The sequence below is a fragment of the Jaculus jaculus genome, chromosome 11 (genome assembly GCF_020740685.1).
Source record: "Jaculus jaculus isolate mJacJac1 chromosome 11, mJacJac1.mat.Y.cur, whole genome shotgun sequence".
NCBI lineage: Eukaryota > Metazoa > Chordata > Mammalia > Rodentia > Dipodidae > Jaculus > Jaculus jaculus.
The window spans coordinates 56,978,215-56,994,555 of NC_059112.1; the positions used below are offsets into that span (position 1 = coordinate 56,978,215).

The 16,341-nt window shown below is 44.0% G+C and overlaps 1 protein-coding gene and 1 non-coding gene across 4 annotated transcripts in view; both read left to right on the forward strand.

Annotated features, from left to right (window-relative positions):
- The window catches only part of Nsd2 (nuclear receptor binding SET domain protein 2), a 118,985-nt gene that overhangs the window by 99,978 nt on the left and 2,666 nt on the right, over positions 1-16,341 (forward strand). For all 3 annotated transcript variants that reach the window (XM_045161469.1, XM_045161468.1, XM_045161470.1), the window contains 3 exons: positions 11,294-11,435; positions 12,953-13,059; positions 14,535-14,739. In XM_045161469.1, the coding sequence (XP_045017404.1) occupies positions 11,294-11,435; positions 12,953-13,059; positions 14,535-14,739 (454 nt within the window). The remainder of the gene's footprint in view (positions 1-11,293; positions 11,436-12,952; positions 13,060-14,534; positions 14,740-16,341) is intronic.
- LOC123453453 lies at positions 11,104-11,228 on the forward strand. Its single transcript, XR_006632834.1, has one exon.

A 16,341-nucleotide genomic window follows, 5' to 3' on the forward strand; every position in this document is an offset into this window, starting at 1 on the left:
ATAAAAATTTAAAAATATTTTTAAAAAAGAGTAATTTCAAAGCTGAAAAAAAAATACTGTTTATTTAAATGAAGAATTCTTTCATCCAAGTACTAATAACCCTGCTTCTCTAGCAATTCAGAGGAAGATTTTAAGTATGTGGGAGAATCAGTGAGCTTGAAGATTGGATAATAGGATTTATTAAGTCTGAGAAGAAAAGAAAAAAATTATTTATTTTTTGTTTTGTTTTTTCGAGGTAGGGTCTCACTGTAGCCCAGGCTGACCTAGAATTCACTATGTAGTCTCAGGGTAGTCTTAACAGCGATCCTCTTCCCTCTCCCTCCCAAGTGCTGGGATTAAAGGTGTGTGGCACCATGCCTGGCAAGAAAAAATAACTGAAGAAAAGTGAACAGAGCTCACAGGATATGTAGGACATTATCCAGTGGACTGGAAATTACAAGAGAAGAGATGAACTGAAGGGGAAGGGAGAACATTTGAAAGAATAATGGCTGAGCCAGGTGTGGTGGCACATGCCTTTAATCTCAGCACTCTGGGGGCAGAGGTAGGAGAATCACCATGAGTTTGAGGCCAGCCTGAGACTACATAGTGAATTCCAGGTCAGCTTGGGATAGAGTGAGACCCTACCTTGAAAGAAAGAGAAAAAAATAAATAAAGAATAATGCTGAAATACAGGACTATAAACATTCTACAGTCTAAATGAATCCCAAGTAAGCTGAATTTCAAGATCCACCAAGGAACATTTTTAACCATCCTTTTGAAAACCAAAAACAGAATCTTTTAAATTTTATTTTTATTTATTTAAGAGTGACAGAGAAGGAGGCAGAGAGAGAGAGAATGGGGACATCAGAGTCTCCACCTACTGCAAACAAACTTCAGATGCATATGCCACCTTATGCATCTGGTTTACAGTTACTGGTGAAACAAGCCTTGAACTGATATCCTTAGGCTTCACAGGCAAGTGCTTAACCGCTAAGCCATCTTCCCAGCCCCCCCCCCCAAACAGAATCTTAAACAGCAAAAGAGCCAGGCATGGTGGAGCACACCTTTAATCTCAGCACTCAGGAGGTAGAGGTAGGAGGATCACTGAGTTCAAGGCCAGTCTGAGACTACATAGTGGATTCTAGGTCAGCCTGGGCTAGAGTGAGATCCTATTTCAGAAAGATGGCTTAGCAGTTAAGGCACTTGTCTGAAAAGCCAGAGGACCTAGGTTCGATTCCCCAGGACCCATATTTGATTCCCCAAAGCCCACATAAGCCAGATGCACAAGGTGGTATATGCACTTGGAGTTCATTTGCAGAGGTTGGAAGCCCTGGCACACCCATTTTCTCTCTATCTGCTCCTCTCTCTCTCTCTCAAATAAATAAAATAAAAATATTTCTAACAAAAGTAGCAAAAGAAAGTTGGGCATATGGGGCTGGGGAGATGGCTTAGCAGTTAAATGTGCTTGCTTGCAAAGCCTACCTATGTAAAGCCAGACCCAAGAGGTGTCTGGCATTTCTTTTGCAGTGGCAAGAAGCCTTGGTGTGTGTGAGTACACACATATACATACATACATACATACATACATACATACATACATACATACATACATACATAAAGTTGGGTATATGCCTATAATCCCAGCACTTGGAAGGTAGAAGAAGGATAAATAATTCAAGGTCAACCTTGGTTACATATTGAGTTCAAAGCCAGCCTGGGAAAGGTAGACCCTGTCTCAAAAGGAAAAAAAAAAAAAAGCAAGAGATGCAGCTCACTCTTTAGGGATCCATGGTCAGTTATTAGCAATTTTCTCATTAGAAAGTTTCAAGGACAGAAGACAGTGGGGCAGTATGCCCAAAGTCCTAAAAGTGAAAGCAACAATTGGGCATGGTAGCACACACCTTTAGTCCCAGCACTCTGAAGTGAGAGGAAGGAGGACTGCTATAATCCTCCCTCAGGGCCTCTTGTCACTGTACTGCAAATGAACTCCAAATGCATGTGCAACTCTGTGTGTCTGGCTTACATGGGTAATGGTGATTTAACCCAGGCCATCAGGCTTCACAAGCAAGTCCCCTTAACTACTGAGCTGTTGCTCTGGCTCCCTAAATAAATTTGTTGTTTTTGTAATTTTTTTTATTATTGGCAACTTCCATAATTATAGTTTTTTTCTTTTTTATTTATTTGAGAGCAACAGACAGAGAGAGAAAGAGGCAGATAGATAGAGAATGGGCACGCCAGGGCCTCTAGCCACTGCAAAGGAACTCCAGATGTGTGCACACCTTGTGCATCTGGCTAATATGGGTCCTGAGGAATCGAGCCTTGAACCGGGGTCCTTAGGTTTGACAGGCAAACACTTAACTGCCAAGCCATCTCTCCAGCCCGACAACTTCCATAATTATAGACAACAAACCATTATTCCCTTCCCCATCACTTTCCGCTTCATCACTCCACTCTCCATCATATCCCCTCCTCCTCTCAATCAGTATCTCTTATTTTGGTGTCATCATCTTTTCCTCCTATTATATTGGTCTTGTGTAGGTAGTGCCTGGCACCGCAAGGTCATGGATATCCAGGCCGTTTTTTAAATTTTTATTTATTTATTTAATTTAAGAGACAGAGAGAGGGAGAGGCAGGTAGAGAGGAAGAGAGAATGGGTGTGCCAGGGCCTTGGCCGCTGCAAATGAACTCCAGATATATACACCACTTTTTTTTTTCTTTTGGTTTTTCGAGGTCTTATTCTAGCCCAGGCTGACCTGGATTTCACTATGGAGCCTCAGGGTGGCCTTGAACTCACAGCGATCCTCCTACCTCTGCCTCCTGAGTGCTGGGATTAAAGGCATGTGCCACCATGCCCGGCTGCATTTTTTGCACCTGGCTTACATGGGTCCTGGGGAATTGAACCTGGGTCCATTGGCTTTGTACACAAGTGCCTTAACTGCTAAGCAATCCCTCCAGCCCCCAGGCTGTTTTTAAATTTTTTATTTATTATTTGAGAGAGAGAATGGGTGCACCAGGGCCTCTACCTGCTGAAAATGAGCTCCAGATGCATGTACCACCTGCATCTGTCTTATGTGGGTCCTGGGGAATTGAACCTGGGTCTGTTGGCTTTGCAGGCAAGCACCTTAACCACTAAGCCATCTCTCCGGCTCCCAGGCCAGTTTCTAAATTTTTATTTATTATTTGAGAGAGAGATAATGGGTACACCAGGGCCTCCAGATGCTGAAAACAAACTCCAGATGCATGTGCCCCCTTGTGCATCTGGCTTATGTGGGTCCTGGGGAGGCAATCCTGGATCCCTTGGCTTTGCAGGCAAGTACCTTAACCGCTAAACCATCTCTCCAGCTCCCCCCCTTAAAAAAAATTTTTTTTTGTTCGTTTTTATTTATTTATTTGAGAGCGACAGAGAAACAGGCCAATAGAGAAAATGGACAAGCCAGGGCCTCCAGCCACTGCAAAGTAACTCCAGACGCGTGCACCCCCTTGTGCATCTGGCTAACGTGGGTCCTAGGGAATCGAGCCTCGAACCTGGGTCCTTAGGCTTCACAGGCAAGCACTTACCCACTAAGCCATCTTCCCAGGCCCCCCCGCCTTTTATTTTTTAGGTAGGGTGTTGCTGTAGCCCAAGCTGACCTGAAATTCACTATGAAATCTCAGGCTGGCCTTGAACTAATAATAATCCACCTACCTCAGCCTCCTGAGTGCTAGGGTTAAAAATGTGTACTACCATTCCTGGCAAAAACAAACAAAAAACAATTTTACTGAGGGAGAGAGTGTGAGAAAGAGGGAGAGATAGAGAAAGGATAGGTATACCAGGGCCTTCAGCCACTGCAAATGAGCACCAGACACATGTGCCACCTTGTGCCGCTGGCTTACATGGGTCCTGGGGAATCGACCGGGGTTCTTTGGCTTTGCAGGTAAGAGTACCTTAACCACTAAGCCATCCCTCTAGCCCCCAAACAAATTTTTTTAAATTAATTTATTTTTTATTAACAACTTTCATTATTGTAAACAATATCCCATGGTAATGCCCTCCCTCCCTCTTTAAAACTCCACTCTGCATCATATCCCCTCCCCCTCTCAATCAGTCTCTCTTTTATTTTGATGTCATCATCTTTTCCTCCTATTATGATGGTCTTTTGTAGGTAGCATCAGGCATTGTGGGATCATGAATATTCAGGCCATTTTGTGGCTGGAGGAGCACGTTATAAGAAGTCCTACCCTTCCTTTGGTTCTTACATTCTTTCCACCACCTCTTCAACAATGGACCCTGAGCCTTGGAAGGTGTGATAGAGATATGACAGTGCTGAGCACTGCGGTCACTTCTCTCCAGCACTATGATGCCTTCTGAATCATCCCAAGGTCACTGCCATTTGGAAAGAGAAAGTTCTGTACCAAAAGTGAGAGTAGCATTAATATATGGGTATGAAGAGAAGTGCTTACTGGGCAGTTTGATGAACACAGTATATACATTTAGCCAGTCAGCAGCAGACATTATACCCGTAGGGCTCATGACTACCCCTCTTGTAGGTTTTCAGTATCAGGGATATATTCCTTCCCATGGAGCGGGCCTCCAGTCCAATTAGAGGGCAGTTGGTTTCCACCATAACAGACATGCCACTATTGCACCTGTTGGCTCATTTGGCCTGACTGGCAAGATACAAGGCTTGCAGTGTCCACTGCCCAAAAGAAAAAATTTTACAACGTTTGTTTTGAGGCATACAATGTACAGAGATATAGTGATATTAACAACTGAAAGGGATGGTTGTATTTCATGATAGTATAAAGTTAAATTGGCATACATATAAAATATATCATTATACCTATAGAGACTAGACAATGTGTAGCTGTATACACATGAACATATATATACACAAAAAGATGAGGCTAGGGAAGGAACTGTGGTAGAGCACTTGCCTAACATGTGCAAGTAGGTCTCTGGCTTTGATCCCTAGCACTGCCCCTACACATGCATGAGGACCTGAGTTTAGATGGCTAGTACCCACATAAAAGCTAGTCACAGCAGTTCCTGCCTGAAATTCCAGCACTGGCGAGGCAGAGACAAAGAGAATCCCTAGAACGCTAATCTAGTTGAATTGGTAAGCTCTAGATTCACTTACAGTTCCTGTCTTAAAACAAGGTGGAGAGCAATTGAGGAAAACACCTGCTTCAGATGAATGCGTGACACGTGCATGCGCACCTGCACACATTTGTGCCCATACAAATGTGCCAAAAAAATGTGAAGAATTAGATACAGAAAGACAATAAGGGAAGCAGAATCAGGAAATTAAACCAAAAGAAAGGCACAGCAAATAATAGAAAGCACATAGCAAAGCAGATGTGATGGTACACACCTACAATCTTAGTACTATTGGGGTAGAGGCAAGAGGATCACAAGTTCAAGGCCAGCCAGTGTTGCAGAGTGACTGTTTCAAAATAAGGAAAGCTTAGAAGTGTCTGTGGGTTCTGGCTTCACTGGAGGTCTTAGAATTATGCCTTCCTTTGCAGCTAAGGAATCTATTGTCATAATAGAAATCTAAGAATATATAATAATAAAAGGGAGCATAAAGAAAACGAAGATGGTCATTGGGTAAGAGTGCTTGTTACGTAAGCATGAGGATTTGAGAACATCTGATTTCACACTGAGTCTGATTCCCCAGTACCCACATTAAAAGCTGGATAGTGGGGGATGCAACTGCATTGCAAAGCCTGTTGTTATGGGTTCAATTCCCCAGTATTCCCATGAAGCCAGATGCACAAAGTGGGGTATGTGTCTGGAGTTCATGTGCAGTGGCAAGAGGTGCTGGCATGCCCATTGACTCCCTGTTTCTCACAAATAAATAAAAATATTCAAAAAATACAAAAGAAAAGCTGGATATAACAACATACACTTGTAATTCTAGTCCAGGTGAAATTAAAGACAGAAGGACTGGGGAGATGGCTCAGTACTTAAAGGCACTTACTTGCAAAGCCTATGATCCCAGCTTCAATTCCCCAGCACCCTTGTAAAAATCTGCTTGCAGAGAACCAGCAGCTTGGCACACACCTTTAATCTCAGCACTGGGAAGGCAGAGGTAGGTTAGTTTGGGGCCAGTCTGTGCTAGAGTGAGAGCCAACCTTAGGGAAAAAAATCTGCTTGCAAACCAGACTTGTAACTCCTCTAACCTCCACACATGTACCACCCCCATGCATATTCACATACATGAATGAATGAAGAAATAAGACAAAGCAGAATCCAGGCCCTAGGGCCTTCTGATAAAAAGGAAGATCTTTATCATTCTCAAAATACAGTGGGGAGTGGCTTGCCAGGAGCAGCATGTAGGAGACACAGGAAAAAACAAATGAACCTCCTTCCTGTGCAAGGCAGAGATTATTAACATGAAGGGCACACAGACAAAGCAGAGTTAAGGTGCCAGAAACAAATGATTGAAATAAGTAAATCACCTTTTACAAGCTCACAAGATGAAGCTGTGTTTTTTTATAGAGATTTTGATATGCTCATGGGTGAGTTTCAAGCCCAAGGGATTGGATTTGTGTGTGAACACAGCTGGGAAGAAAAGCAACACTGGGCCCAGAGCATGGATGGCTGCCCCTGAGCAGGAAAGGTGAAGTGTTTGGGGATGGTGTGATACCAGTCATCAATACAGCAAAGAGATCAGACCATTTTTACAGAGGCTAAGAAAGTCATGTAAGGGCATTCAGACCTATGCTTCCAGGAAACCAAGACTGGAAGGACACTTCCTTAGTGTGACAAAGGGTAGGAGGAGCTGCCACTAATGTGCTCACAATGCATCAGGCTTTCACAAGGGTTCAGAGGCAGCCATGACATTCAGAACAGGTAGGCAGGCCATGGCACCTGCTCTAGACCAGTATGGAGAAGCCAGCAAGGGCCTACACCAGCACTGATATTAGCAAAGCCACAGGAAAGTTAAGGACATAAAGATGGCATGAATAAGCAAAGAACAAACCATGCTTCTAGCCCAGAGATGAAATGCTGTAAAGATGTGACTCTTCCCAGATATAAGGTGATAACAATGTTAAATGAATTTTACAGCCAGCATCTCAGTGCATATTGAGCAATGAATCTGCAACACTAGCTTTCTAGTGTGAATGGCAAACATGTCCCAGGAGGTATAAGAACATTCTCCATTACATCCCTGTGAGGAGTATGACCAAGTCAGGGCAGATAAAAGGACAGCAGGCAGGTACCAGCTAGTTACCATCTGTACTCCTCTCATTCCATATACAAAGATAAGGTCCTGGGATAGAGGGATGGCTTAGCAGTTAAGGTGCTTGCCTGTAAAGCCAAAGGACCTAGGTTCAATTCCCCAGGACCCATGTAAGCCAGATGCACAAGGTAACACATGCGTCTAGAATTCATTTGCAGTGGCTGGAGGCCCTGGCACACCCATTCTTATTCTCTCTCCCTTGGTTCCCCCCCTCTCAAATAAGTATAAATAAATTTAAAATATTCTTTAAAAAAGATAAGGTCCAGCCAGGCATGATGATGCACACCTTTAATCCCATCACTCAGGAGGCAGAGGTAGGAGGATTTGGCATGAATTTGAGGCCAGCCTGAGACTACAGTAGTGAATTCCAGGTTAGCCTGGACTAGACTGAGGCCCTACCTCAGAAAACAAAAGGAAAAAGACAAGATTCTAAGAAAGTACGGTGATATGTATTTCATAGTTTGGAGACAAGGAATCTAAGCTACTCAACAAACCCTGAGTGCATAAATTGTAACACTGATAAGTCTGAGAAATTCTGTGTGGAAAAGGCAGTCTACAATGAATTTCAGATGTTAGTTTTGACAAAGTTGTCAAGGATATATGACATTTAAACTAGAGAACATCTTGCAAATCAGTTAAGAAAAATCTAAAGCAGGGTAAAGACTGAGCCATCTCCAGAGGGAGACATACATATGCTGTGTCAGACATGTGGCATGTGCTTGCTGAACCTCCCCAGAAGTCTTAAAACAGGAGGGCTAGAATAGTTGCCTATGGAAGGGTCAAAGGCATTGAGAAAGACTGCTGGCAAGGTGTTGGCAGGTGTCCAATGACTTGGCCCTTTATCTTTGAATGCTGAGTGTGTATGTAGCTTGCTGTATCATCACTGCCAGTGTCATTCATCACTGGGGGCCTGATAAACACCACACTTTTTACACTTTCTTTTTTCTTTTTTTTTTTTGAGGTAGGGTCTCACTCTAGCGTAGGCTGACCTGACATTCTAGTTTCGGTGGCCTCGAACTCACAGTGATCCTCCTACCTCTGCCTCCTGAGTGCTGGGATTAAAGGCATGCGCCACCATGCCCAGCAACATCACACTTGTTGATATCAAGGCATGTGACTATCTTGGAAAGTCAAAAGGGCTGAGGTGTGACTCAGTGGTAGATTGCTCATATAATACACTAGGCCCTAGGTTCAGTGTCTAGTATCATAAAGCAATAACAAAAAAGGACAAAGTAAAATTGGCTAGGTTGTCAAGTTGATATAGTAAGAAGGCATATTACAGAGCAACTATATTCTGTTATTCTTTCTTTTTCTTTTTCACTCTCTGAGGCAGTGTCTCACTCTAGCCCAGGCTGACCTGAAAGTCAGGCCTTGAACATAGGGAACTCCTTCTACCTTAGCCTTCTGAGTACTGGGATTAAAGGCATAGCTCTGATATTACTACTTTTTTTAAAGATATATTTTATTTTATTTATCTATTTGATAGAAAGAGGGAGAGAGAATGGGTGTGCCAGGGCATCCAGCCACTGCAAATGAACTCCAGATGCATGTGCCCCCTTGTGCGTCTGGCTTATGTGGGTCCTGGAGAATTGAACCAGGATGCTTTGGCTTTGCAGGCAAATGCCTTAACCACTAACCCATTTCTCCAGCCCACTATTACTACTTTTATTTATTTTTTAAAATATTATTTATTTGAGATAGAAGCAGAGAAATCAAGAAAGTATGGGTGTGTCAAGACCTCTTGCCACAGCAAACAAACCCCAGATGCATGTGCCACATTGTGCATTTGGTTTTACATGAGTACTGGGCAATAGAACCCAGGCAGGCAGGCTTTGCAAGCAAGTGCCTTTATCTGCTGAGCCATCTTTCTAGCCCTACTTTTATACTCTAGACTTGGACTCAAGGGATCCTCTTGCTTTAGCTTTTCTGAATAGCTAGAACTTTAGGCACATACCATCAAACTTGGCTTTTATACCTCAGCCTCCCAAGTGTTGGGACTAAAGGCATATACCACACCTGGCTTTGTTTTATTTTATTTTGCATGTAAATGTATGTGGGTATGGGAAGAGGCCAGAGGTTGACATTGGATATCTTCAGTTATTTTCCACAAATTAGACAAGGTCTTTCAATGAATCTAGAACTCACCATCTGCCTAGACTGGCTGCTAGCAGGCCCTAGAAATCCTCCTTTCTCCACCTATGCTGGGGTTACAGATGCATACTACCACACCTGGCCTTTACATGGGTGCTGGGGACCTGAACTTAAGGCCTCAAGTTGAGTAGTAAGCCACTTCTTTAGCCCCTTGGCTTTCTATTTAAAGAAACAGCCCTATCTTTCCCATAAATAAACAAAAATAAATAAAAAATAAGGACTGGAGAGATGGCTTAGTGGTTAAGGTACCTGTCTGCAAAGCCTAGGGACCCAGGTTTGATTCCCTACATAGTACCTAACATAAGCCAGATGCACAGGGTAGCACATACATCTGGAGCTTATTTGCAGTGGTTGGAGGCCCTGACACACCCATTCTCTCCCTCTCTCTCTCTCTCTCTCTCTCTCTCTCTCTCTCTCTCTCTCTCCCTGTTTGTCTCTCAAATAAATAAAAATCAAATTAAAAAGGGCTGGAGAGATGGCTTAGCGGTTAAGGTGCTTGCCTATGAAGCCTAAGAACACAGGTTTGATTCCTCAGAACCCACTTAAGCCAAATGCACATGGTGGCACATGCATCTGGAGTTTGTTTGTGGTGGCTAGAGGCCCTGGCACACCCATTTTTTTCTCATAAATAAAAATAAAATAAGGACTGGAGAGATGACTTAACAGTAAAGCATCTGCCTGTAAAGTCAAAGGACCCAGGTTCAATTCCCCAGGACCCATGAAAGTCAGATGCACAGGGTGGCACGTGTGTTTGGAGTTTGCAGTGGCTGAAGGCCCTGGCACACCCATTCTCTATCTCTGCTTCTCTCTCTCAAATAAATAATAGTAAAAATTATTTTTAAAATTAATAAAATATAAAAAAAGAAACAGCCCATATGGGGTACATTGTTTAGGGGACATATAAGCAGGTCCCTTGGGAGTCCTCCAAGGCCAGTACTCAGTAGGTGGTGTGAGTGTAGCCTATTATAATGCTCGTGAGCTCACAAAGTACAGCTTGTGGGGGCTATGAACAGACTCATCCTTAGTCATGTACATATTGCAACACATCATTACTATGGCACTATGTTCTCTAACGAATAGAGGAGCCATGTCATTGTGTGCCCATCTTATCTCCCTGATTGAATAGTGGTTCTCCTCCATTTTGGGCCATGATACAGGGTCATCAGTTCCTCTATTCTTAGGCATCTGGATTTCAGTGGTTGTTTCCAGAGCCAATGTGTGCTTGTGTTTGTGACTCTCACAGCTTCTACAGATTGCTTTCTGCTCCTGCCAGCCTGTAACTGTCCTAGTCTATTGTCACTTTATTTATGACAGAGAAAAACGGAGAGAGAAAAAGAGAATGGGCGCGCCAGGGCCTCCAGCCACTGCAAATGAACTCCAGACACGTGTGCCCCCTTGTGCATCTGGCTGATGTGGGTCCTGGGGAATCTAACCTAGGACTTTTGACTTTGCAGGCAAATGCCTTAACCTTAACTGTTAAGCCATCCCTCTAGCCTTCTATTGTCACTTTAATTTGCATTTCTCCAGTTATTTGCAAACCTGAAAGTCCTTATGCTTATTTGCTCTTTGGGAGTTGTTTATATCTTTTGCTTATTTTTAGGAGTCAGTCTTGCTCTTGTCTTACAGTGGGTGTTTCATGTAGGCTATTGATGGCCTTTAGGTATTTGTGACATGCCTATTTTTCTGAAGCCTTTTTTTTTTTTTTTCTGCCGGTAATGTTGGGGGTGCATGTTCACTGTCCTTATTGGTGCTCACCAGGGTTTGGTCCTCTCTGTGTGGTTCTGACCTGCCCTCCATGAGCGACAGAAACAGGATTGATTTGGGGGTGTCCTGTCTGAGTAGACATGGGACACCATGGTTTTCAGTACAACAAGCAACATTATCCATGTAACTTAACTGTGAAGATAATAACCCATCATTGACTTTTTATTCCACAGGACCGCATAATTGATGCTGGCCCCAAAGGGAACTATTCCAGATTCATGAACCATAGCTGTCAGCCCAACTGTGAGACTCTCAAGTGGACAGTGAATGGGGACACTCGGGTGGGCCTGTTTGCTGTTTGCGACATTCCTGCAGGTGTGTACTGAACTATGGGTACTGTACAACTCCATGTGAGCAGTCAGGCAATGGCTGGCGCTGGACAGAAAGTCTGTAGGGTGGTGGGTAATGATTTAGAAATTATGTCTTGAATATTATTTATATTATTGACAACTTCCATAATTATAGACAACAGACTATGCTAATTCCCCCTTCCCTCTTTCCCCTTCACAACTCTACTCTCCATTATATCCCCTCCCCTTCTCCATCAGTCTCTTTTATTTTGATGTCATCATCATTCTCTCCTCCCATTAAATTGGTCTTGTGTAGGTAGTGCCAGGCACTGTGAGATCATGGATATCCAAGCCATTTTGTGTCTGGAAGAGTAAGGAGTCCTATCCTTCCTTTGGCTCCTACATTCTTCCCACCATCTCTTCTGCAATGGACTCTGAGCCTTGGAAGTTGTGATAGAGATATTTCAGTGTTGAGTACTCCTCTGTCATTTCTCAGCACTGTGCTGCCTTTTGAGTCATCCCAGAGGTCATCACCATCTGAAAAGAGAAGCTTCTCTAACCAAAAGTGAGAGTAGCATTAATATATGGGTATGAACATTAAGAAAAGTGCTTCCTGGGCAGTTTGGTGAGCACATATATGTACTTAGCCAGACACCAGCAGGCATTACACCCATAAGGCTCATGACTTACTGTCATACATTTTCAGTATCAGGCAGGCATTCCCTCCTGTGGAGCAGGCCTCCAGTCCAATTAGAGAGCAGCTGGTTTCCTCCATAGCAGATATGCCACTATTGCACCCATTGGCTCATTTGGCCTGGCTGACCCAACTTCAGGCTTGCTGTGTCCAGTATTGTTTATCTCCACTGATGACCCCTCTCCCATGGAGTTGCATGCAGCATAGCTTTTTCTTGGTTTCTGTCAGCTGTCTATAGGGAGGAGATTTTCATCTCTGGTCCAACAGGATTTCTTGTGACCTTGCAGCCCAAGCATGTGGAGTCTTTAGCAGTAGGGTCTTATTATCCATTCCTGGTAGGAAACCAAGAGTCTTGGCAATAGCCTGTGATGTTTTGGGGGTATCAGTGACCTCCCTGGCTAACAACTTACTGGAAGGTATCCCATCCCTGGCACTGAATTTTCTAGAACAATCTATAGCTGCTGAGTGTGCTATTGTTCAAAACAGTAGGTTTCCATATGACTCATTCATACCCTCTTAGATTTTGATTAACCCTCCCCCTACTCTTCCTTTACTCAATCTCTTCCCCTGACCTCACTTAGGGCTTTCCACCCCCAGTAATCTGTTTTCCTGTTTACATATATGTAATAACCATCCCCTTAAGTCTTTCCCTCACCTACCTCCCTTATAGCCCCTTTCTAGCTTACTAGCCTCAGCTACTGAATATTTGAATATTGGTTTTACAAAGCAAATGGATAAGCCATGGATCATGCTAGTGTTTGTGAAAGCGGGTGTATGCTGTCCTGATGGACTGTAAGCTGAGCATCACTTGGGAGAGCAAGGGCTTGCAGCAGTATTCTCTTCTGCAGGGACAGAGCTGACTTTCAATTACAACCTTGATTGTTTGGGCAATGAAAAGACAGTCTGTCGTTGCGGAGCCTCCAACTGCAGTGGGTTCCTTGGGGACAGGCCAAAGGTAAGTAAGGTCACTACTTGGGTGTTCCAGGGCTTCAGCTGCTGTGAATGAACTCCAGAAGCATGCGCCCCCTTGAGCACATGTGACATTGCATGCTTGTGTCACTGCCTGGCTTACCTGGGACCTGGATATTCAAACATGAGTTTTTCAGGCAAGTGCCGTAACCACTAAGCCATCTCTTCAACCCCACTACTTATTTTTGTGAGGTGTATGTTTCACAGTGGGTGGCAGCATCCCAACATATGGGAAGACCACCTTCCTGTGAAGAGTGCCTATTCCCAGTAGACTAGTTGCTGTGACATGTGTAAGGTCCTTGCAGTAGGGATGGGAGAAGACAGTGAGGATATCTCACTTAGGACTTCCTCAGTGGTTGCACATGTGCCTTTATTTCCAGCAGAGGTAGAGGCAGAAGTAGGAGGATCACCATGAGTTTGAGTTAAGTTCCAGGCCAGCCTGGACTAGAGTGAAACCTGGAAAAACAAAAGGACAGTGTATTTTCTCTGGCTTTCAGGGCTGTTCTTACAAAGCACCATATATGCATGGCTTAAAATAAACATGGACTTTGTTCTAAAGGCAAATAGCTAAAATTAGTGTATGGTAGAGACATGCTTCCCTCCAAAGGCTCTTTGAGGGACTTCCAGGTCTCTTTCTAGCTCCTGGTGATAGCTAGTGACTCCCCTGGTGTTCTTTGGCTTGTATAAACCTCATCCCAATCTCTGCTGCTACTTCACATGGTGTTCTTGTGGTGTGTCAATCTAGACATCCCCACCCAGTTTTTTTTTGTTGTTGTTGTTGTGCTGGGTGTGAAACCTTCATATGGGCCACAACATGCTAGGAACATGCTTTACTGATGAGTCATGCCCCTAGCCACTGTTTCTCAACATGGTCATGTTTGGTATATTAGGGAATACCCATAGCAGTGTGATCTCAGCCTAATCTAAACATGGGGCTGGAGAGAGAGCTCAGAGATTAAGGTGTTTGCCAAATAATTCTCAACAAGGTTATGTTCCAAGGTCCAGGAAATACATGAATTTAAGGAGACCCTCTTGGAGGCAGCAAAACCCAGGGTTATCATAGGCATCTCTGCTTGAGCTGGGGTTTGGCCCCACCCTGTAGATGCTCTCTCTGAAAACATGCTGTCAACTGTCGGCCATTCTCACGTATCCCAGCTCATAACTGAATTCTTAGCACAGGGAGGTGACATTGGTGGAGCTTGTGTTCAGCTTTTTGCTCAAGGGGGAGGATACTGAGGTATGGTGGGTCATCCTGTGACCCTTTACCTGTGTAGCTAGAGTGTCTTTTTGTGTGTGTGTTGGAAACAGAATCTAAAGCCTTGAGCCACATACCTCCATCAATAGCATCTTGTAATGTTAAGAGTCATTCTAGAAACTTCTAAAATGCCTGCCATCTTAACCTTGTTCTTAATTTTCTTTAGTCTGCCAGTTAAATGACCTATGTTTTATTCTTGATTCTAGACCTCAGCATCCCTTTCTTCAGAAGAAAAGAGCAAAAAGGCCAAGAAGAAAACTAGGAGGCGCAGGGCCAAGGGAGAACGGAAGCAGCAGTCGGAGGATGAGTGCTTCCGCTGTGGTGATGGTGGCCAGCTGGTACTGTGTGACCGCAAGTTCTGCACCAAGGCCTACCACCTATCTTGCCTGGGCCTGGGCAAGCGGCCCTTTGGTAGGTGCCAAGGATCTATGTCAGCCTCTATGGACCCATGTTGTGCTTGGCCACTATCCTCACCTGGCCTCTCTGATGACTGGGCATAAATCTGGTTGCAGACTCATGGGTCTCAGGTGGTGAATGTCTCCAGCTTAGGGAGGCTACTGGAGAGCCTAGAGGGTGGGCTAATGCAACAGCCACTGAGTGACCACATCATTAGTGTCAAGGTCTGAGGAGAAATGCATGGGCTATGGTGAGAGAAGACAGATTCCAGGGCAGCAGCTTCAGCAACTCATCACAAGCAACCTGTAAGGCCTAGCTGTCAAGCATCTCATCCAAGTACTTCCTCAGGTTGTACTACCCTAAGAGATGACATGAGGCCAGCAGGAGCTGATGGCTAAGATGGAGACAGATCTGGATGTCTAGAAGACGATGGAGTAGGCTGTTTCTCATCACTCCCACATATTTCAGATATTACCACAGAGCAAAAAATAGTTAGGATTTCAGGGAAAAAAAAAAAACAACCCTTGAAGGTGTTTTTAAAAAAGCTGTTTTTTAAAATACCTTCTTCTTTGTTTGCAGTCAGAGGGGAAGAAACTAGGATCTCTTGCCACTGCAGACTCCAGATGCATACATCACTTTGTGCATCTGGCTTTACATGGGTACTGGGGAATGGAACCCATGCCATCATACTTTGCAAGCAAACACCTTTAACCACGGAGCCCCTAATTTATTTTGTGTGTACAGGTAATACGTGTGGTGTATGCACCCGAGTGTGCAGATGTGCATGTCCTATGCACACTCATGCAGAGGCTGGCAGATACTAAGTGTCCTCCTATCACTCTTATACCTTATTTCCTTAAGACAGTCTCTCACTGAGCCTGGTGCTTACTGTTTCTTAGACTGACTGATCAGCAATCCTGTGTCTGTTCCCCTCACTGGATTTACAGATATGTGCAGCCATGCCCACCTTTTTATATGGATGCTGGGGATCAAACTCAGGCCTCATGTTTGCCAGCTCTCTTGCTCCAAGTGTTGCTTTTTGTTGTTGGTTTTTCGAGGTAGGGTCTTACTCTAGCCCAGGCTAACCTGGAATTGACTGTGTTGTCTCAGGGTGCCCTTGAACTCATGGCAATCCTCTGACCTCTGCCTCCTGAGTGCTGCAATTAAAGGCAAGCGTTGGGATTAATGGTGTGCACCACCAGGCCTGGCTTTTTTTTTTTTTTAATACATTTTTAACATAGGAAAAGATGACAAACCAATGTCAACATAATAGAGAAAAATAAAATGTGATAATGTTCCCAACCTAACAAAGGTCTTTACCAGAACAATAATCCAAGCACAGCTGGGCATAGTGGTACACGCCTTTAGTCCCAGCACTTGGGAGACAGAGCTGGAAGGATCACTGAGTTTGAGGTCACCCTGAGAGTACATAGTGAATTCCAGGTCAGCCTGGGCTAGAGTGAGACCCTACCTCAAAGAAAAACTCAACAAATAAAAAATTAAAAATGAAGCAGGTAGAAAAAATTGGTCCCTTACAAATAGGAAGGTAGGGAAACCAGCATTGTAAGTGGATATGCATAAGGGCTTGAATAGCAATGAGCTTTTCCTGTAACCTGT